This window comes from Panulirus ornatus, chromosome 9 (assembly GCF_036320965.1).
Source record: "Panulirus ornatus isolate Po-2019 chromosome 9, ASM3632096v1, whole genome shotgun sequence".
NCBI classification, from domain to species: Eukaryota; Metazoa; Arthropoda; class Malacostraca; order Decapoda; family Palinuridae; genus Panulirus; species Panulirus ornatus.
This window is the reverse complement of record NC_092232.1, coordinates 20347227-20371618: the sequence shown is the minus strand read 5'-3', so window position 1 is coordinate 20371618 and position 24392 is coordinate 20347227. Positions and strand designations below refer to the sequence as shown.

General features: G+C 39.5%; 1 protein-coding gene across 1 annotated transcript in view; it reads left to right on the top strand.

Annotated features, from left to right (window-relative positions):
- Positions 1-24392, top strand: part of LOC139750246 (patched domain-containing protein 3-like) — a 106725-nt gene that overhangs the window by 32527 nt on the left and 49806 nt on the right. The window contains exons 12-16 of the mRNA XM_071664761.1: positions 428-558; positions 2231-2384; positions 3645-3803; positions 12867-13009; positions 18091-18193. Coding sequence (XP_071520862.1) covers positions 428-558; positions 2231-2384; positions 3645-3803; positions 12867-13009; positions 18091-18193 — 690 coding nt within the window. The remainder of the gene's footprint in view (positions 1-427; positions 559-2230; positions 2385-3644; positions 3804-12866; positions 13010-18090; positions 18194-24392) is intronic.

The window sequence follows — 24392 nt, the reverse complement described above, 5'->3', positions numbered from 1 at the left end:
AATGAAGTAAAAAGCTGAAAGGGAATAGTCACTCGGAGAGGGAATAATTCCTATATATTTTTCCATGGTATACTTCTAGAACAAGTGGCCAGACCAAGCCAGACAATCAAACATATGTTGATAGTTAGAAATAAGTACTTTGCCTATCCTCTGACTGCTGTTTATGAAATCACTGTGTCTTCCCTTTCACTCCTTGTACTTCTGTTATTGGATGTGATGATTCTGAAAATATGCATTATTTTTTTATCTGCTGTGGCCTTCTATATGACTAGGTTAACATACGACCAATTGCTCTTTTATCTTAACCGCTCAACAACCCAGCGAGCCATGCAGGTTGTTTTTGCTCATTGCAATTACAGAGAAATAGCATTTGTGGCTACTTTGTGTATGTGTCTAATAATTACATGTGATGGATCTCTTCCCTCAGATAAGCGCAATGGCCTCATCTGGTGTTACAAACACAAGAACTGGACCCCAAACCAATGTTCCCAGTATGAAATCTGCCAGACATTCTTTGATAAGATTTATTCCAAGGTTCTACTAATGAAGCCAGTTAAGGTATTTACTTTAGGCTATCTGCAGGTTGGGTTTGTCATCACTGATGGGGGACTGCTGTTTTTCATTTCCTAGGTCATGATCGATTAACATTTCAGAAAAAAAATACGAGGGTAATTCTAGCCAGTTTCGGAATCTAAGAAAGTAGAAGTTAGAATGGGAGGGAGTGTCAGTGTGAAAGGGCTTCTGCTGATATAAGCATATTGCTGCCTTTGTACATTCTGCCCTAGGGTCTCCCTAAGTTGATGGACCTGAGGGCAGGAAGTAGTATGTCTTTCCTGCCACAAATAATGGAACATTCAATGGTACTAGTAATATAGCAAGGATTTCCACATAGAAGGAGTTTTAGAAGTCCCGTTAGGCTGATAAGGTGAAACTTTAGCGTGTATTGATGCGGAGAATATTGATCAGCTATGAGTGAATTTTAATTTGTAAATGTTTAACATTCTCTTAAGACTAAGTCCTGTTTTACACTGTATCAAAGGTTTTCAGAACACTGGAATTTATGCAATATATTACTCAAACTTTTTGTGCCTAAAAGTCATAAAGTATTATCTCTTACATTTTTTTTTTTTTTTTTTTTTTTATACTTTGTCGCTGTCTCCCGTGTTTGCGAGGTAGCGCAAGGAAACAGACGAAAGAAATGGCCCAACCCCCCCCATACACATGTATATACATACGTCCACACACGCAAATATACATACCTACACAGCTTTCCATGGCTTACCCCAGACGCTTCACATGCCTTGATTCAATCCACTGACAGCATGTCAACCCCGGTATACCACATCGCTCCAATTCACTCTATTCCTTGCCCTCCTTTCACCCTCCTGCATGTTCAGGCCCCGATCACACAAAATCTTTTTCACTCCATCTTTCCACCTCCAATTTGGTCTCCCTCTTCTCCTTGTTCCCTCCACCTCCGACACATATATCCTCTTGGTCAATCTTTCCTCACTCATCCTCTCCATGTGCCCAAACCACTTCAAAACACCCTCTTCTGCTCTCTCAACCACGCTCTTTTTATTTCCACACATCTCTCTTACCCTTACGTTACTCACTCGATCAAACCACCTCACACCACACATTGTCCTCAAGCATCTCATTTCCAGCACATCCATCCTCCTGCGCACAACTCTATCCATAGCCCACGCCTCGCAACCATACAACATTGTTGGAACCACTATTCCTTCAAACATACCCATTTTTGCTTTCCGAGATAATGTTCTCGACTTCCACACATTCTTCAAGGCCCCCAGAATTTTCGCCCCCTCCCCCACCCTATGATCCACTTCCGCTTCCATGGTTCCATCCGCTGCCAGATCCACTCCCAGATATCTAAAACACTTCACTTCCTCCAGTTTTTCTCCATTCAAACTCGCCTCCCAATTGACTTAACCCTCAACCCTACTGTACCTAATAACCTTGCTCTTATTCACATTTACTCTTAACTTTCTTCTTCCACACACTTTACCAAACTCAGTCACCAGCTTCTGCATGTATTAATAAATTATTGCTCAACATTGTAATTCTAAAAAAAAAGTAATCACTGTACAAGCTGAAAGCTTTTTGTAGTATTCACAGATATGAATTTGCTCATATAACACCATTACACAGTATATGATAATGTTAGATTCAATCATAAAGATCAGTCAAGTTTCCAGTTTTGCTACAGGTGTTGGTGGTAGCAATGACGGCATTGTTGTTTGGTGCGAGCCTCTGGGGTGTGAGCAACCTTCGGCAAGAGTTTAACCCAGTCTGGTTCATCCCTCAGTCATCATACCTCTTCCAGTTCCTTTCCAGACTCTTGAACTATTATCCTCAGGCAGGTGAGTGTAGGGGATGTGGCTAAGTCTTTGGCAGAGTGAGTAATTTAGGTGGATGATACTTCAGTGATTTTTTTCGGAGCAGGTAGTTTGTCTCTGAAGAGTTGTAACAGTTAGTAACCTGATGTAGTCATGGACTGCCTGGGATGGAGGCCATATAGGTTCAAATACTGGTCATGGGAATGTCTAGTCACCCTAGCTGTTTACCCACCCTTAGGGACTGGTCAGTAAAATGGGCTCCTGGTTTAGGCTAGGGTATACTTACAGAGTTCTCAAGAAACCTTGTCTGCCTCCCCATACATTTTTAAAGGTGATGTCACATTTATATTTAAGTACTTTGTCGTCTCTCCTTTGGTCTTGATTCTTGCTGCCGATGTCTGTGCATTTACTCTCGTCTGTGATTTGGGTTCATTGGGTCTTGGTTTCCTGATTGGGTTGAGGCACTGATGAGGTGCCTGATTGTCCACTCTGAATGCCTAGTGTGCCACATTTTCTTGATTCCAGGGATCATTCAGGCTTTCCACTCCTTAGAAAACTAAAAGCCAACCTTCTTGAAGCACATTTGGAAGATACACAGTGTCCATAAGCAAAATTCCCAAAATGAAGTAGCAGCCAGAAAGAGTAAAGAAAGAACATCCTTCCCCCAAGATAGCCTTAGACACACTGAGGTGGGTTGGTAATAACTAGAAGAGAATCCTGAGCACTTAGAAATATCCTTTTTAAGACAGTTGATATAATCATAATTGATGTTTGATGATGCTGGGTCTTGTTGAACCAACAGAGCTAAATTAGTTATTACTCAAAGTGTATATGGTGCTTTTTGCTTAACTTTCTGCATGTTTGGCCTCTGTGATCAGTTGAATGAATATTAAGGAGACATTCTTTGTTGGATGAAATCTGTGGATGATAATACACTTGCAGTGTCTCACAGGGTATGAATGACTCAAATTTTTTGCTAGAAGGGAATAATTTTTTCTAGCATATCAAATGCAGCTATCAAGAATTCTATAACCACATGATATTTAAAATGACATTTCCTGTTTCCCATGAGTTAAGAATATTTTTGAAGAAATCTGTTAGTGGTTGTGTTTAAGATTAGATGTTTTCCACAAATATTATGAAATGATTAGTTCAGAATGCTGGTAGGGATCAGACCATATACACGAGGTTTATGGTGAAAGTAACTTCTTTGTCTTTTTTCCATATTTTTCACAGCTTCCATCCTTTTGTGATGTCCAGCAGGTTAAGATTCTACTCCTACAGGTGTAAGAGGGTCAGTGTACTTTGGGGCCCTCAACTACTCACAGGAGCTCCCTAAGATTTGCCAGTTGACGGCAGCGCTGAGGGAGAACGAGTACATCTCATCTGTGGACTCTTGGTACGACCTGATGGTTGATTACACCAAGCTGGACACTGGCGAGGGTCAGTGCCTCTGGTCTTGTTCTGAAATGATCACTGCTGTACTTTAATGCTGTGTCCATCTCCTCTCCCTCTGTATCTATCTATCTGTATTGCTGTCTACATTTCTTCCATCTAGAAACTTTGACAAATTATGAAATTTCCTACACCATGACAGAGGTTACATCTTAGGGATGGACTTTTCATAGCATTATGGTAAAGTTTTAATTAAACATACCACATCTCCTACCAGCCAAAGTTTTTATGTGTTTGTGTCAGAGTCTAAGATAGGGATGTAGAGGAGCATTTACCTTGTATGTTCCACTTTCTGATAAGTACCACAATCAGCCTTTCTGTATTTTGTGTTAATTTTTTATTGTTTATTTGCGTAATTGCCATGGAAAGTGGAACAATATATGTTTGGTGTTGATGAAGATCCTTGTAAAACCTCGTGTTGTACTTAATGGTAACTGGTTTATATAAAACTTACACCAGTCATTATATATATCTTTTTTGAAGTTAGTCTTTAAAAATAGATGTATTTTCTACAAATTAGACAGACTACCACATGCCACATCTTTTTATATTAGAGACTGAGTGTGAACGAATGGGGCCTTCTTGTCTGTACTCCTGGTGGTACCTCACTGAAGCAGGGGATAGCGATGCTGTTTTCCTGTCGGGCGGGGTAGCAACAGGAATGGATGAAGGCAAGCAAGTATGAATATGTACATGTGTATGTATGTAATGTCTGCGTGTGTGTATGTTGAGATGTATATGTTTGAGCTTGGGAAGTTAGTCAATTGTTGTTCGCTGATGATACAGCGCTGGTGGCTGATTCGTGTGAGAAACTGAGTTTGGTAAAGTGTGCGAAAGAAGAAAGCTGAGAGTAAATGTGAATAAGAGCAAGGTTATTAGGTACAGTAGGGTTGAGGGACAAGTCAATTGGGAGGTAAGTTTGAAGTGTTTTAGATATCTGGGAGTGGATTTGGCAGCGGATGGAACCATGGAAGCGGAAGTGAATCATAGGGTAGGGGAGGGGGCGAAAGTTTTGGGAATGTTGAAGAATGTGTGGAAGTCAAGAGCATTATCTCGGAAAGCAAAAATGGGTGTGTTTGAAGGAATATTGGTTCCAACAATGTTATATGGTTGCGAGGCGTGGGCTATGGATAGAGTTGTGCGGAGGAGGGAGGATGGGCTGGAAATGAGATGTTTGAGGACAATATGTGGTGTGAGATGGTTTGATCGAGGAAGTAATAATAGTGTAAGAGAGATGTGTTGTAATAAAAAGAGTGTGGTTGAGAGAGCAGAAGAGGGTGTTTTGAAATGGTTTGGTCACATGGAGAGAATGAGTGAGGAAAGATTGACCAAGAGGATATATGTGTCAGAGCTGGAGGGAACGAGAAGTGGGAGATCAAATTGGAGGTGGAAAGATGGAGTGAAAAAGATTTTGAGTGATCGGGGCCTGAACATGCAGGAGGGTGAAAGGCGAGCAAGGAATAGAGTGAATTGGAACGATGTGGTATACGAGGTTCGACGTGCTGTTAATGGATTGAACCTGGGCATATGAAGCGTCTGGGGTAAACCATTGAAAGTTTTTTGGGGCCTGGGTGTGGAAAGGGAGCTGTGGTTTCGGTGCATTATTACATGACAGCTAGAGACTGAGTGTGAATGAATGTGGCCTTTGTTGTCTTTTCCTAGTGCTACCTTGCACACATTTGGGGGGAGGGGGTTGTTATTTCATGTGTGGCGGGGTGGCAGTGGGAATGAATAAAGGCAGACTATGAATTATGTACATGTGTATATATTTATATGTCTTCTTTCTTTCAAACTATTCGCCATTTCCCACGTTAGCGAGGTAGCGTTAAGAACAGAGAACTGGGCCTTTGAGGGAATATCCTCACCTGGCCCCCTTCTCTGTTCCTTCTTTTGGAAAATTAAAAAAAAATAATGAGAGGGAAGGATTTCCAGCCCCCCGCTCCCTCCCCTTTTAGTCGCCTTCTATGACATGCAGGGAATACGTGGGAAGTATTCTTTCTCCCCTATCCCCAGGGATAATGTCTGTGTGTGTATATATATGTATACGTTGAGATGTATCGGTATGTATATTTGCGTGTGTGGACGTGTATGTATATACATTTGTATGTGGGTGGGTTGGGCCATTTCTTTCGTCTGTTTCCTTGCGCTACCTCGCTAACGTGGGAGACAGCGACAAAGCAAAATAAGTAAATAGATGTTTGTATGCGGGCATTTATGTACATACATGTGTATATGAATGGATTGGCCATTCTTCGTCTGTTTCCTAGTGCTGCCTTGCTGATGCAGGAAGGTGCAATTATGTATGATAATAATAATACTTCAGCAACTACAGAGCCAATGTTATGGAAAAAGTTAAATGAATATTGATTGTTGAATGATTTAGTCAAGTAAGTGCAAGGTAATAAGGATTGGAGAAAATGAAGGAAGGCCTTTGTGTGATTATTATCTAGTGGGAAACAATTAAGATGAATCTGCATGTGAAAAACATCTAGGGGTCAATATTATGCCTAATTTATCACCACAGCAACATTTTAGGATTGTTTATGAAAGAGGGAAATATAAGAATGGCATATAGGAATGTGGATAAAGATATAATTGTAGATCTGTTGACTACAACATTTTAAGATAGTTTATGAAAGAGGCAAATATAAGAATGGCATATAGGAATGTGGATAAGATATAATTGTAGATCTGTTGACTACATATATCAGACCCACGCTGGATTATGCCTTAATTCTGCTCAGTGGGTCTGGCAAAGTACAAATGTCTGATTGAGAGGATACTGATAAGAGCAGCTAAGATGGTACCTGAATTAAGAGAACTGAGCTACAGTGAAAGGGTGAGAGCTACAAAGCTGTCTACCATGGAGGAGAGAGAGAAGGATCTGATAAGTCTTCAAATATCTAAATCAGCTGGTTGATATTGATACAGAACAATTCTTTACGGAATAATGCACTAGAGTAACAAAAATCTGGTCAAAAGCTGATATGAAAAGATGTTAAGAAGTACCGATTTAGTGGTACGGTGGTGGTGGTTTAGATAAAGTAACCAACAAGATGGTGAATACTGGCAGTTTACAAAGATTTAAAAGGCTGCTTGATGGCATAGAAAGTTCAGGAGATTGGGCCCAGAGGGCCCAGTTCACTATTTGTACATTACATGTTGGTAATTACAGTCAGGTAATTGCAGTAAAAACCCTTTAGTCAAATGCGGATGGTTCAGAGTTTTACTAGCGTGGAAGTTATCAGCTGTTCATGTTGACAGGATAACTAAAACCTTAGAAAAATGTTCATGATATGTTGAAGTTCTAGGCCAGTTGGTCCAACTAAGTTGAACCTTTGTTTGGCACCCACCACACAAATAATGCTAAAACTCAGGAGAGGTGTAAGATCTTAGTCTTTGATGTTTATAATCCAGAAATGTTTGCTGAACCTCCATAAACTTCATGCATTTGCTGTAATTCTTCACTGTACCCACACTTTTGTGGTGCTAACAAGCTGAGCTCCTCCACCAAGAGTCTCATTGAGAAACCACATTGATCACTCAGAATGAGGTGTAGAAATGTTTGGCAAGCTGACATTTCACATAAAGATTTTTTTGTGAAACAGTGTGCCAAACCTTCATGAAAGTTCAAAGTTTTGTTGATCTGAGAGAAGGTTGATAAAGAGGCTTTTGAAAACAACATTTGACTGTCAATTAGAAGTCTCTAAATGGTATATTAAGAAATACAAAGGAATTTAAACAGTAACAGACCATTGGTTTCTTTAGAGCTGTTTGTGAATGTGAATGATGATAAAGACTCACAGATTGTGTAGTTAGAACAGAAAGGCATATGGATGTTTCAAAGTGAAAAACCTGCAAACTTTGATGCGACTAAGGTGCTAATAATGTTAGTCATTGACTTAAAGAGAAATATTCATTAAGTCTGTTCTTAAACACATCTACAGAATTGCTTTCAACCACTCTTAATTACTTGATTATTCTATATGTTGACAGTTCCTGTTGCAGAAACGGTGCCTTACTTCATTTGTGGGAAAACATCGACCCATGAGTTTGTATCCATTACTATGAGTGAAATCAGATAAATCAAGCCAAAAGTTGCTTGTTAGATTAGGATTATTGAAGCCTTTGATGACTGAATATCCCCATTGGATCACCTCTAAATCTTCTCTTTTCTAAGTTAGAGTTGGCGTCCTAAGGATGTGATTCTTAATCTAGGAATCAACATGGCAGCTCAGCTCTGTAATCTCCCCATTCCTGATATGTCTGTTTCAAGTAGGATGACCCAAACTGAAAACAATAAGCAAGATGGGGCTGGACCAATGAGTTGTAAAGTGTGAGGATGATATCCCACAACTTGAATTTGAAAACCTTACCAACAGATCCAAGAATTTCGTTCAAGCTTTTTACTGCTTCTGTGCACCTGTTACTTGACTTTAGGTCACCAGAGATTATTACACCCAACCTTTTTCTTCATTGAACTTTTGTAGCTCATAAGGGTTCATAGATATTGGCACTTTGGCTCTCCCCAGCAACATCTTGAACCATATTTCAAGAACAGATTTAGTTATGAATGTTTTAGATTTAGTCAAGAACATATCAAATTGTTTTAGCAATGATAAGGATCTTGTAAATTGTTAATTGAAATAAGAGAAAATTTTAGTATAAGTGATCACTGACAATTACATTGATTTTCGACACTACTTATAGTGTTGATCAGCATTAGTAGCAAAAAATTAGAATTATAGACTTGCAGATTATGGTTATCTTCACATTGCTCATCTTAGGAAATTCGAGGACAATATGGTCAGTGAAATTGACTGTATCATTCAAAAAGAATATATGTGTAAAGACAGTCTTTCCAAAATGATGCCAGTGATAAGAAAAATGCTTGTTGGCTAAGAAAATAGCTCATAAGGAACTCAGAAACTAATAACCAACCTGGTAAGGTAAATTTTGTAAATTTGCTTAGGGGAAACTAAGAGATATGTATAAAATGTAAACATCAGAATGAATAGTATATTGCTGAAAATAGCAAAAGAAACCATAGGGACTTTTTTTAGCTATGTTAGGAGCAAGGGAGTCATTACCTAATCATTTGGTCCATTAATTACAGAAAACAGTTACTTGGGTGAAGGCAATGAAGCCATGGCAAAAATCGTAAAGGTATTTTTCCAACTACAGGCATTAAGCTGCTAAATATGGATGATAATTCCTTGGCAGTGACTTGTTACCTTTTTCAAATATCATCTTATCAAAAAGAACAGTCAGTGGTTTAATTATCTCATTTTTGTTCTCTTTCTCTGTCCTTGGATAAAGCTTACCTGGGCATACTGTTTTTTTACATTCATTCTGTATTTTGATGAAAGTATTTCTTCAGATTTTATATGAATATGTTCTGGAACATTATCGTCTCTTGACAGTGAAACTGGATTCATGATATGAGTTGTGCCTTTGTAATGAAAAAGATTTTATAATAGGATGTTTTGAAATGCCAGTATTTTAATGGGGAGAATCCTTTTCCAGTAGCTTCAGGCATGGACTTTGCTTGATAGTGCCTCAATCCAATTAGTCAAGATATCTACTTGCGATGAGATTATGTTAGATTTAGTGTTAACTACATATGAGGATTTGTAAATAATGTTGAACTTGGAAAAAAGTTTGGGACAAGTGATCACTACCAAATTGTTTTTAGGGTTGCTTTCAACACTATATATAATGTAGGTCAGCATGACGTGAGAAAAAATACCCAATTCTAAACGAGCAAATTTTAATGATCTTATTGCATTTAATAGGCAAACCTTGGATGATATCGTCAATGAAAATGACATGAATGTAGTGTGGCAAAGCTTCAGGAAAACCTTCAAAGCAGCAGAGGGAACATAAGTGCATAGTTGACAGTCTGTTTCTAAAATGAAATCAAGGTGGTGGACAAGTGAAATAAATAAGTACCTCTTGTCTGAGAAAGTAGCTGATAAGAAAGTCAGAGCATCTGGTGATCAGCATGATAGAGTAACTTATGTAAATTTGCATAGAGAAAGTAAGAGAGTTATATGAAAAAGTAAATGTCAATATGAAGTGTATATTGCTGATAATAGCAAAAAAAACCCTAAGGAGTTTTACATTTATGTTAAAAGTGAGAGTCATTACCCAGTCAATAGGTCCATTAAATACAGAACACAGCGACTTAGTTCAAGACAACGAAGCCTTGGAAAAAATATTAAATAATTTTTTGCATCTTTATTACAATCAGACACCCCATGTCACAAATCCAGTTTCATTGATGTGAGAGAGGGCAACGTTCTCCAACAAATTGACATAAAAGTTGAAGACACTTTCAGTAATAAATGGAATGAAAATACAGTAAATACAGCGTGGCCCTGATATGATTTATCCAAGCTTTTGATAAGGTTGTGCATCAAAGGTTACTAGCAAAAATTAATTCACTAGGCATTGATGGGTTGTACATAAACAAAGGGCTGCGATGAATGGTCAACCCTCAGAATGGTTCAATGTAACAAGTGGACTGCCACAAGGATCAGTCTTGGAACCACTTCTCTTTCTCATATATATTAGTGATGTTGATAATGGACTGCACCGTAAGATATCAAAATTCGCTGATGATGCAAAGCTGGGCAGTGAATTTGCGAGTGAACTTAAATGTCTACAGCTCCGGACTGACATAGACAAACTGATGAATTGGATCCATAAGTGGCAAATGAATTTAAGTATCGATAAGTGCAAAGTTTTACATATTGGTAGTAAAAATGGTATGAATTCTGTGGAACTGCAAAAGTTAGATGAGGGAAAAGACATGGGTTAATAATTTATGGTGACCTAAAACCGAGTAAGCAGTGGAAAGAACAAACAAAATTTTTGGGTTCATAGTTAGCGCCTTTGAGTTTCAGTCCAGGAAAATCATCCTTTCGCTGAACAGTTCATTGGCTTGTCCTCATCTTTAACATTGTGTTCAGTTTGAGTCACCCTACGTAAAAGAAAAAAAAGACAATGTAGAGACTACAGCATTGAGCTACCAAGATGATTACTGGACAGAGAAACAAATCCTACGAGATCAGATTATACAACTTGAATCTGTTTAGCCTAGAAAAGAGAAGGTAGAGAGGTGATCTATTACAAATATTCAAAATGATTATTTCATCTACCAAATTACTTAAGACTTGATTTGTTTGATTTTATTTGTAGTAATGGATACAAAGTTGTGGTCAAACAATTTACCACAAATGAGGCGAAGTACTATATTTTTCAACTGGAGTGCTAACGTATTGAATGATTTGCCAATTAGAGCGGTTGAAAGCAGTACTGTAGATATGTTTAGAAGTAGACTTGATAAATACTTTGCTTCAAATCCACGACTCATTATTTGTACCACCATAGTGATAATGACAATTTGCAGGTACTTCTCCTGGAAACATCTTTATGCTTTCTACCTTTTTCCACTTTAATCTGTGAGTTTCTGATATCTTTTGCTCTCAGAGACAGCCTTGAAAGGACTCAATTGTCTGCTGATGTTTGAATTCCTTTATATTTATTTGTGAATGCAAATTCCAAAAATCTTAAGAAATTTTGCCATGTCTTTATTGTATAGAACCAGGGCACAGTTTTCTGTAATTTATGGCCCAGTTGACTTTGTAATGACTCTTTTGCAACTGAAAACTCACAGGGTCTCTCTTGGTATTTTCAGAAATATACTTTTCATAATGATATTTATTTCAAATGGAAGTCTCTTTACTTTCTCTAGTATTATTATTATTATTATACTTTGTCGCTGTCTCCCGCATTTGCGAGGTAGCGCAAGGAAACAGACGAAAGAAATGGCCCAACCCCCCCCTACACATGTATATACATACGTCCACACACGCAAATATACATACCTACACAGCTTTCCATGGTTTACCCCAGACGCTTCACATGCCTTGATTCAATCCACTGACATCACGTCAACCCCGGTATACCACATCGCTCCAATTCACTCTATTCCTTGCCCTCCTTTCACCCTCCTGCATGTTGAGGCCCCGATCACACAAAATCTTTTTCACTCCATCTTTCCACCTCCAATTTGGTCTCCCTCTTCTCCTCGTTCCCTCCACCTCCGACACATATATCCTCTTGGTCAATCTTTCCTCACTCATTCTCTCCATGTGCCCAAACCACTTCAAAACACCCTTTAAAACACACTTTCTCTAGTAGAGTTACATAATTTACTCCATCAGGTTGGTTGATTACTATAATTATGATGGAGCTAAAGAATCTACCTTAAGCAAACAGAGGAGTTCAAATAGGTGCTAGTAAATCCATTTTTCATGACAGTGAAATGTGTTAGGTGTAGTATATAAATGGAGAAAGTGACAAGATTAGCAGACTTCAGGATGTTGTCATTGCTCGATTAAGGCTAGACTGTAAGTACTATTGGCGCTGGCTTTTCTGGAGATAATGATTTAATAGATTCACAGAGCAGGTGGAAAACCATGGTGTGAAGAGAAAAGAGAACAGGTCATCTGCCACTATCAACTTCCACTGAAAATGATTGAACTGAGTTCTTTAACTTTCTCTATACACACACATAAACACCACCACCACCGTATCAGGGTGGTGGTTATGTCATTCACTGAACACAGTTTGAGCTCGACAGTACCTTATCTCCAGATTGATATTTTTATTTCAACATTTGAATCTAAAAAAGAGAAATAAAAGTTGAATCAGTAACAGACATTTATGAAATGATTTATTACGTTTATTTTAGAATTACCTCCAACCTACACACATTCATATGTCATAACAAGGACTTAATACATAGTATCTCCATTAGACAGGTTTGTAAGAATATCTGGTTACATAGGGGTGCACTCATGTAGTAAGTTTGGCAACTTTAGCTATCATGAAGCTCTGATTATGTTAAATTTTAAGGCAGTTTCTGTGAAATTTGACTGATCAGAACTATGCTGTATGACTTTGATGTCCATTGATTTATGAAACACATATCAGTTATCAGTTGTGGAGCTACTTTTATTTAGTTCTCATCTTTGATTGCAGATATTGATGGCAAAGTTCTCAATGAAACCTTCTTCAGAGAGGCTTTGTCAGCCTTCCTGTTCTCCCCAGTTGGCTCACGCTACCAGACCTACTTTCACTTTGATGGCAACTTGACCGTGGCCCAGCCCACACCCATGCTGATGGTCTGTCCTGTCTCTGTATCTTCATCTGTCTTATCGAATATATCTGTGTGCCTCTTAGTTTTATATTTTTTCAATGTTTGAGGCTCCATTCATGGATAAAAGTCCACATCAAGACTAGGCTATAATTGAAATATAGAGAGGATTATGAGAGGGGAAAAAGAAGAGACAAGGAAGAATGATTACAGAACTTGTAAGAACTGAAAACCTGTCTTTTTGAAATATGCTAGGTAATATTCATTAGGAAAGACATGAATAGGTAGAGAGTTCCAAAGCTTTGAGGTGCTGAGAAAGAAACTTATCAAAACAGCCCATCCTTGAGTTGTTAATGGCTGCACAGTAATCATGTGATCCAGCAACTTGCCGAGTATTTTGTGGTATATCTAGTGGTGGGGGCACGCAAGCAGCCAGTTCCTGGGAACAAAAAACTGAAGGAATACCTTTAGAAGAGGGAAAGTGACCCGTCATTGTGGCGTAGGGCACGTGAGTCAAGTTTTGAATTTAGCGTGGATGAGTTTATAAGGCAGACCATTTTCTACTCAACTCTGTCAAGTAAGGATGCAGAGCTAGAACTACCACAGATGTGAGAGCAGTACTCAATACATGTATGAATAAATCCTTTGTATAAATGGAACAACTGTTCAGAAGAAAAGAAATTTTGACATCTAAACAGGACTCCCAGTTTCTTAAAAGCAGACTTGGCTATTTCTCTGATGTGAAGGTTTCCAAAAAAGAGTGGATATTACAGTAATATTAAGTATGGTCATGAGTCAAGAGGTGGAATTACAGAACTGTCAAAGAAGAGACAAGAGTTATGAGGAGTTTTTCTATGGAGAGATGGCTAGAAACAGATATCCTGTCCGAGTTTATTGAAGAAGTGCTTTGAGACGAGATGCAGATCAAGGGAGATAAGAAGGAGCAGAATTGAAGGATGTGGAGGATGTGTTGAGTTGTCAGTGTATAAGTGCACTTGGTTATTTGTGGAACAGAGGAAATGATTGATAAAAAGGAGAAAAAGTGTAGGGGACTGGATATAACCTTGAGGGACACTGCTGTTGAGTGAGAAATGGGGGAGGCTGATCCATCAACAACCAAAGAGATGGATTGGCTGGAGAGGAAGCTAGAGCTGAGGGAGCAAAATGAGGATGGGAAGCCAAAAGATCTTAGAGATGAGACCTCAGTGCCACACTGTGTCAAAAGCTTTGGATATGTCAAGGACAACTTTATAAGACCACAAAATTTTTCATGGATGATGACCAGACATTTAAGATCTCGTCTTATGGAAGATGTACTGGTGATTGGAGAGAAGACTATAAGATTCAAGATATCTAAGGATATGAGAGTTCAGGAGGGATTCAAAGATTCTGGAAACTGTAGATATCAAAGCAACGTAACAGTAGTTAGAGGGGTCAGAACGGTCACCCTTCCTAACACTGGGATGTATCAACACATGGTTCTAAGAAGAAGGAAATGTTTTGGTTTTTAAACTGAAGTGGAACAGATAAGCAAGCACAGGTGTACGTTCAGAGGCACAGTTTTTTAGAACTCGGGATGGATGCCATTAGGACCATAAGCCTTGCTTGTGTCCAGTGAGAGGAGTGCTTTTTTTGACAATTCAAAAAGATTATGGGAAGGGGTGTAGGATTAGTGAGAGGAGCATAAGGGAGGGGGGAACGAATGTTAAAAGTCATCCAGTGTGGGGTTAGAAGAGAACGAGAGCCAAAGAGAATTGCTTTGTCTACGGGAGAAACAGCTGTAGTACCATCAGAATGGAAAGTGAAGGAAAGATAGAGCAACAGCATTTATTCAAATTTTTGAACTTGTACTCTTGGTATGATTGTTTAGTTTTGTCTTTCTTTATCTCTCTTTATTGGTCACCATGTATAAATACTGTGCACACACATACACTTATTATCCAATCCATGTGCACTGGTTGTCTGGGACCAAACCTGCATAGGTTCTAATTCTGGTTGCGACACAGTTCACTCTCTCCCTTTAATGCAAATATTAATCACACACACACGCACACCTGGCATAGATTAGGGTGTGTTTGTGTGGGTTCACTTACATAGGAGTAAAGACATTAAGAGATGGGGCAACATGAGTGTAAAACTCTGTCCCTGTAACACACAAATAGTAAGCCTACACACAAAGACTTCAGTAGTGTAGCAGATAGCATTACTGATTGTCGTGTATGCACTGGCTAATTGGGATCAAACCCACATAGGTTTGAATCATGGTCATGATAACTGGTCCACAGTCCACCCAACAGCTTATCGTGTCCTAGGGGCTGGTCGATAAAATGGGTACATAAGCTGGGGTGTGTATGTACTACATTCACAGGGTTCTGCCCTATCACCTTTCAATAAATGATCTCCCTTCTACTTCTAACCCTATTCACTCTTATGCTGATGATTCCACTTTATGCACTTTAACTAACTTTTCCTTTTCCTTTAAAATTTGCTAATTTTCTCTTACTGATCATATTTCCCCTCTTAACTCTAATTTTTGCAGGATTTTAGATTGGGGTAGCAGAAGCCTTGTGAAATTTGATGGTGCTAAAATGCTGTTTCTCCCTGTATCTCTTTCTAAGAATCATTTCTCCCTCTGTTCATTTTCAAAACACCACAATTCAGCCTTTTAATATATAAACATGCTGGGCATAACCGTCTCTTCCTTATCGTCTTGGAAACCGTATATAAGTAACATCAAAAATCTGTATCCCATAAGCTATAATTATTTTCTGACCAGCTGTTTCAACTCTAGGGATTTTATTTGCCATAGTATGGAATACTGCTCACACATCTTAGTGTCTCATCCTCCACCTTTCTATTGCTAGAGTGGAGTCAAAGGCTGTCTCATTGATTCTTTTGGCATCACCTTTCTTCAACCTTGTTTTTCCCTACACTGTAATGTTGCTGCTCTCTCTTTGTTTTATAGGTATTATTTTGGTCATTGTTGGAAGTGTTCTCTTGTATCCCCACCTCTAAGGTTTGGATCCATGGCATGTGTTTAACTGCTGCTTTGCAAAATTTCTATGTGGAGACTGGCCTCTCGAGGATTGGCTGTTATGATACCTCCTTTTTTCCTCAAATGATTATGCTCTGGAATTCTCTTCCTTCTTTTGTTTTTCCCCTCTTCATATGATCTTTCCTCCATTGATAGTCAGCTCTTCAAACACTTGTGTAGCCCAGATTAACTTCTTTCTTTCTCTCCAACATTTTTCTTTCAATTCTTCTTTCACTTGAGATGGCCTTGATTGGGGCATGTTTGTCTGTGCCTTGTTGTTCAGTGTAGAAAAAGTATGAGCAAGGTTAAGAGATGGGGCAACATGAGTGTAAAACTCTCTCCATGTAAAATAAAGAGAGTAATCACTCACCGTTACTCTTCTTGATTTTAGTGAATGACTTGCTTGAAGGTGTGGAATGCTACTTGAGTATGTTAGCAGGTGACGCAAAAGCCATGAGTGAAGTGAAATGCAAGGAGGATTGCTTACAAGGGGACCTTAACAGACTCCAAAGTTGTTCTGATATATGGGTGATTAACTTCAACAAAAGCAAATATAAAGTAATGAAGATGGGACAGAGTGAAAGAAGGCCTCAGTATGATTATCATCTGGCGGGAAATGTTTCACGATTCTATGTGTGAGAATGACCCAGGAGTAGCATCATCCCTAACCTATCACCAGAGTCCCAAAGTAGGAGAATGGTAAAGGAAACACTTGTCTTATGGCAACTATCTGAGTAGCTTTCAGGTATGTAGGCAATCATAATTAATTTTGCAAAGCTTTTCATATCCTTTATAAGGCCAAAACATGAATATGCTTCTCAGCTTTGATCAACTCACCTGAAAAAGAATGTAGAGCTGACAGACAAGATCTCCAGGAGGGCAGTAAAGATGGTACCAGGATTAAGGGAGCTAAGTTACTTGGAAAGGTTAAAGGCTCAAAATTTGTCCACCTTAGAAGAGAGAAGAGTGACAGGTGACCTGATCACAACCTATAGGTTTTTGAAATTGATCGACAATGTGGACAGTGAATAGTTGCTTGAAAGATCAAGGGATAAAGCAGCCATAGAACATATGAAATTAAGCAAGAAGCTTCTAAGAAATATTTCTTAAAGAAGTACTTTTACAGTGTAATGGAGGTGGATGAATGAATAGAATGACTGACGACGTGGTTAATGCAGACAGCATACATAGATTAAGAAATATGACTGGAGAATGTTCAAGAGATGGGGCCCACCACTGTAAAATTCCCTCCCCCTAATGTATAATTAAGTAATTACACGTACATGGGTAAGTCAGTGAGAGGACTTTCAGCCATAATATAATGAAGGTTTAACAAGGAGAGGATATGGGAGAAAATGCAGGAAGTTAAATGGAGATATAGAGCACGTAGGCTGTTGAACTGTAGCATAGTACATTTTTTAAGGGGCCTTAGGCATTGTTTGTTGTTATGAAGGAGATGAATTTAGGCTTGGTACTGTAAACATAGCAGTGTGGTACTTACACTATTTCTGATTCATCATCCTGCCCTCGGCTGTAAAGTCCATGTATACATCCATACATCTTAAACCTTCGTACCTGATGTTTCATAACCATGATGGGTATTAACCTAAGTCATTGCGCAGATGCTGCATGCAAATTGTGGTAAGAATGTGTTTAAAGTTCTGCATTGCAAAGTTCTTGCTCCAGGTATTTTCATCCAAATTTTTCTTTCTGTTAAGTTATAAACAGCATCGCTGATTTTGAGGTCAGAGTCAGATGTCAAAGTCACAATGTCATGTTTATTCAGATGCTACTGAATTCTTATGTACATGATTCCTCATGAGTGGATTCATCTTGTACCAAAGAGATTGCACACAAAATCCTTACTATTAGTAATTCTTGATCTGAGACAAAGTCACGTGGTGTCATTTATTAGGGGTAGCAAAACCATTTGTAAAGGGAAGTTTGCTTTAGAAGCATATTTTCTTATTTCAGATAATATTGAATTATCATCATTCATTAGTTTGAGGAAATATCCAGTGAATTGCATTATTGCTATGATCCATATTCTCAACTGATGACTTATTCTTCGGTAGGCCAGCAAGTTTGACTACAGCCACAGGTCACTGCATGGTCGAGATGAGCAAATCACAGCCATGGACCAGGTGAAGGCGCTGGTTCAAGATGCTGGTCTCTCAGGTCAGATTAATGCCTGGTCAGTGTTATATTGTAAAAGGATGTAAAAGTACAGATTGTACCTCTCTAATCCAGCACCCTGAGGTCCAGCATGTTTTGAATCTGCTGCCAATAGTTATTAGTTTGTGGATCTGCCACCAGGGCGGCACTGTTAGCAATGTTAAGGTGCTGAAATCTATTTACAATGCAGCCGAGCCAATTAACACTTCTATTAATTTTGTTCTATTCAGCTGTATTTTAGCCCTTCAGGATGTCATCCAAGAGATCAAGAAGTTCAGATGGTGATAGTGCTGATACACTTAAGCATAAATCATTATCTATGCTTGAAATGAAGGAGTTACTGAAAAAATTTGATAAAGAAACTTCTGTAAAGACTTTATGTGAGTACTATGAGATTGGATCATCAACTGTGTATGACTTGATTGTCACTCACTGTTTTGTGGCATTTTCTGTGGTCCGGCAGTGGCCAGGTCCCATGGTTGCCAGATTAAAGAGGTACAACCTGTATCATTAAATTTTCTCCATCCCCCATTCTTCTCCCAGTCTCCTTTGACCTTCCTCCTCCCATGGGTCATGCATCTTTTATGTCCCACACACGGGCCCTAAACAACAAGATTAATGTGTAAATCATAACCATAACTGTGCATATGCAACAAATTATATTGTTTTAACGGTATGGATGACAGTATTGTAAACGTTCCTAGTTGTGTTTGAACTTCATTCCCCTCATCTGATTTTGAGCTGTTGATCAGCTGTGGACTTGGCACAGACACTGTAGCTCAGCATTATTGTATGATGTGCAGAGCATTCACTAGAGTCTTTATAAGACATTCACAGTAATGTGAACACCCATGTCATAACATCTAGTTGTGGAGACTGATGATAAAGTAGAAAATATAAAAGTTTCGATTTCAAATTTGATGTTCATTAGACCAAAACGTCATAGTTTTCTAATATATTTCTGGTTGGATATTTGGGCGGTAGGTTTGTCAATTGCCAGGGTAATTAAGACTGTCATCATCATTATAACCACCTGTTGAAATATCTCAAACACCTTTTTCATTCTTTTTCTTTTCTTTCAAACTATTCGCCATTTCCCGCATTAGCGAGGTAGCGTTAAGAACAGAGGACTGGGCCTTGAGGGAATACCCTCACCTGGCCCAATTCTCTGTTCCTTCTTTTGGAAAACTAAAAAAAAAAAAACGAGAGGGGGAGGATTTCCAGCCCCCCTTTTTCATATGTTCATGATAATTCAAACACTATACATGCATTCACCATATTTACAGCCCATTGTCTCCAACCCACTTTTGTGAGTTCTTTCCCTTGTTTCCTTGTTTCTCATATATAAGATGGTTCACTTATTGGAACATAGCATTGTGGATAGCTCCCTTCCCTTAATGATAGATTGATGTTTGACCACATTCAGGTTGCATCACCAGTACGGGGTCTGCTATACACACTGAATTCTTTTTACTTTTTCTTTGTCTGTATCTACCTTCTATTTGTCTGTATGTCTGACCCCTGACTCCTCTGGGAACTCTTAACTCCTATCAAGGGGGTGGTCACAGGAAGAGAGTCACCAGTCATCCCTGTCCTTATGTCTCACTTACATACACTATTCCATGCTTTCTTCCACCATTTTTCTCCATCCAGTACTCTTCCACTCTGTTTTTCCATCTCATAGGTGGTCTTCCTCTCACACATCCCCTCTGATCAAACTATCATACACCATGTATGTATATGTTGAAATGTATAGGTATGTATATGTGTGTTTGTGGGCATTTGTATATATACATGTGTATGTGGGTGGGTTGGGTCATTCTTTTGTCTGTTTCCTTGTGCTACCTCACTAATGCGAGAGACAGCAACAAAGTATAATGAAATTGAATAGATAATGATAATTGTGATACTAATAATAATAATAATAATGATGTTAATGATAATGATAATGGTGACAATGAAAATGAGAGTTGGGGTGAGAGAGTATCATTAAATTTTAGGGAAAATAAAAAGATGTTTTGGAAGGAGGTAAATAAAGTGCGTAAGACAAGAACAAATGGGAACATTGGTGAAGAGGGCTAATGGAGAGGTGAAGTGAGAAGATGGATTGAGTATTTCGAAGGTTTGTTGAATGTGTTTGATGATAAAGTGGCAGATATATGGTGTTTTGGTCAAGTTGGTGTGCGAAGTGAGAGGGTCAGGGAGAATGGTTTGGTGAACAGAGAAGAGATAGTGAAAGCATTGCGGAAGCCAGCAAGGCAGTAGGTTTGGATGGTATTGCAGTGGAATTTATTAAAAAAGGGGATGAAGGTGTTTTTGACTGGTTGTTAAGGATATTCAGTGTATGTATGGTTCATGGTGAAGTGCCTGAGGATTGGCAGAATGCATGCACAATGCCATTGTACAAAGGCAAAGGGGATAAAGAAAGAATACTTCCCACGCATTCCTCACGTGTCGTAGAAGGTGACTAAAGGGGACGGGAGCGGGGGGCCAGAAACCCTCCCCTCCTTGTATTTTAACTTTCTACAAGGGGAAACAGAAGAAGGAGTCACACAAGGAGTGCTCATCCTCCTCGAAGGCTCAGATTGGGGTCTCTAAATGTGTGTGGATGTAACCAAGATGAGAAAAAAGGAGAGATAGGTAGTATGTTTGAGGAAAGGAACCTGGATGTTTTGGCTCTGAGTGAAACGAAGCTCAAGGGTAAAGGGGAAGAGTGGTTTGGGAATGTCTTGGGAGTAAAGTCAGGGGTTAGTGAGAGGACAAGAGCAAGGGAAGGAGTAGCACTACTCCTGTATCAGGAGTTGTGGGAGTATGTGATAGAGTGTAAGAAAGTAAATTCTAGATTGATATGGGTAAAACTGAAAGTTGATGGAAAGAGATGGGTGATTATTGGTGCATATGCACCTGGGCATGAGAAGAAAGATCATGAGAGGCAAGTGTTTTGGGAGCAGCTGAATGAGTGTGTTAGTGGTTTTGATGCAAAAGACCGGGGTACAGTGATGGGTGATTTGAATGCAAAGGTGAGTAATGTGGCAGTTGAGGGAATAATTGGTATACATGGAGTGTTCAGTGTTGTAAATGGAAATGGTGAAGAGCTTGTAGATTTATGTGCTGAAAAAGGACTGGTGATTGGGAATACCTGGTTTAAAAAGCAAGATATACATAAGTATACGTATGTAAGTAGGAGAGATGGCCAGAGAGCGTTATTGGACTACGTGTTGATTGATAGACGCACGAAAGAGAGACTTTTGGATGTTAATGTGCTGAGAGGTGCAACTGGAGGGATGTCTGATCATTATCTTGTGGAGGCGAAGGTGAAGATTTGTGGGGGTTTTCAGAAAAGAAGAGAGAATGTTGGGGTGAAGAGAGTGCTGAGAGTAAGTGAGCTTGGGAAGGAGACTTGTGTGAGGAAGTACCAGGAGAGACTGAGTACAGAATGGAAAAATGTGAGAACAAAGGAGGTAAGGGGAGTGGGGGAGGAATGGTATGTATTTAGGGAAGCAGTGATGGCTTGCGCAAAAGATGCTTGTGGCATGAGAAGCGTGGGCGGTGGGTTGATTAGAAAAGGTAGTGAGTGGTGGGATGAAGAAGTAAGATTATTAGTGAAAGAGAAGAGAGAGGCATTTGGACAATTTTTGCAGGGAAAAAATGCAAATGAGTGGGAGAGGTATAAAAGAAAGAGGCAGGAGGTCAAGAGAAAGGTGCAAGAGGTGAAAAAGAGGGCAAATGAGTGTTGGGGTGAGAGAGAGTATCATTAAATTTCAGGGAGAATAAAAAGATGTTTTGGAAGAGGAGGTAAATAAAGTGCGTAAGACAAGGGAGCAAATGGGAACTTCAGTGAAGGGGGCTAATGGGGAGGTGATAACAAGTAGTGGTGATGTGAGAAGGAGATGGAGTGAGTATTTTGAAGGTTTGTTGAATGTGTTTGATGATAGAGTGGCAGATATAGGGTGTTTCGGTCGAGGTGGTGTGCAAAGTGAGAGGGTTAGGAAAAATGAATTGGTAAATAGAGAAGAGGTAGTTAAAGCTTTACGGAAGATGAAAGCTGGTAAGGCAGCAGGTTTGGATGGTATTGCAGTGGAATTTAATAAAAAAGGGGTGACTGTACTGTTGACTGGTTGGTAAGGTTTTTTAATGTATGTATGATTCATGGTGAGGTGCCTGAGGATTGGCGGAATGTTTGCATAGTGTCATTGTACAAAGGCAAAGGGGATAAGAGTGAGTGCTAAAATTACAGAGGTATAAGTTTGTTGAGTATTCCTGGTAAATTATATGGGAGGGTATTGATTGAGAGGGTGAAGGCATGTACAGAGCATCAGATTGGGGAAGAGCAGTGTGGTTTCAGAAGTGGTAGAGGATGTGTGGATCAGGTGTTTGCTTTGAAGAATGTATGTGAGAAATACTTAGAAAAACAAATGGATTTGTATGTAGCATTTATGGATCTCGAGAAGGCATATGATAGAGTTGATAGAGATGCTCTGTGGAAGGTTTTAAGAATATATGGTGTGGGAGGAAAGTTGTTAGAAGCAGTGAAAAGTTTTTATCGAGGATGTAAGGCATGTGTACGTGTAGGAAGAGAGGAAAGTGATTGGTTCTCAGTGAATGTAGGTTTGCGGCAGGGGTGTGTGATGTCTCCATGGTTGTTTAATTTGTTTATGGATGGGGTTGTTAGGGAGGTGAATGCAAGAGTTTTGGAAAGAGGGGCAAGTATGCAGTCTGTTGTGGATGAGAGAGCTTGGGAAGTGAGTCAGTTGTTGTTCGCTGATGATACAGCGCTGGTGGCTGATTCATGTAAGAAACTGCAGAAGCTGGTGACTGAGTTTGGTAAAGTGTGTGAAAGAAGAAAGTTAAGAGGAAATGTGAATAAGAGCAAGGTTATTAGGTACAGTAGGGTTGAGGGTCAAGTCAATTGGGAGGTAAGTTTGAATGGAGAAAAACTGGAGGAAGTAAAGTGTTTTAGATATCTGGGAGTGGATCTGGCAGCGGATGGAACCATGGAAACGGAAGTGAATCATAGGGTGGGGAAGGGGGCGAAAATTCGTGGAGCGTTAAAGAATGTTTGGAAGTCGAGAACATTATCTCGGAAAGTAAAAATGGGTATGTTTGAAGGAATAGTGGTTCCAACAATGTTGTATGGTTGCGAGGCGTGGGCTATGGATAGAGTTGTGCGCAGGAGGGTGGATGTGCTGGAAATGAGATGTTTGAGGACAATATGTGGTGTGAGGTGGTTTGATCGAGTAAGTAATGTAAGGGTAAGAGAGATGTGTGGAAATAAAAAGAGTGTGGTTGAGAGAGCAGAAGAGAGTGTTTTGAAATGGTTTGGTCACATGGAGAGAATGAGTGAGGAAAGATTGACAAAGAGGATATATGTGTCAGAGGTGGAGGGAACGAGGAGAAGTGGGAGACCAAATTTTAGGTGGAAAGATGGAGTGAAAAAGATTTTGAGTAATCGGGTCCTGAACATGCAGGAGGGTGAAAGGCGTGCAAGGAATAGAGTGAATTGGAACGGTGTGGTATACTGGGGTCGACGTGCTGTCAATGGATTGAACCAGGGCATGTGAAGCGTCTGGGGTAAACCATGGAAAGTTGTGTGGGGCCTGGCTGTGGAGGGGGAGCTGTGGTTTCGGTGCATTATTACATGACAGCTAGAGACTGAGTGTGAACGAATGGGGCCTTTGGTGTCTTTTCCTAGTGCTACCTCGCACACATGAGGGGGGAGGGGGTTGTTGTTCCATGTGTGGCAGGGTGGCGATGGGAACAAATAAATGCAGACTATGAATTATGTACATGTGTATATGTGTATATGTCTGTGTGTGTATATATATGTGTACATTGAGATGTATAGGTATGTATATTTGCGTGTGTGGATGTGTATGTATATACATGTGTATGTGGGCGGGTTGGGCCATTCTTTCGTCTGTTTCCTTGCACTACCTTGCTAATGCGGGAGACAGCAACAAAGCAAAATAATAAATAAATATAAATAAAAAGTTTGTTGAGTATTCCTGGGAAATTATATGGGAGGGTAGTGATTGAGAGGGTAAAAGCATGTACAGAGCATCACACTGGGGAAGAGCAGTGTGGTCTCACAAGTGGTAGAGGATGTGTGGATTAGGTGTTTGCTTTGAAGAATGTATGTGAGGAAAAAAGATGGATTTGCATGTGGCATTTATGGATCTGGAGAAGGCATATGATAGAGTTG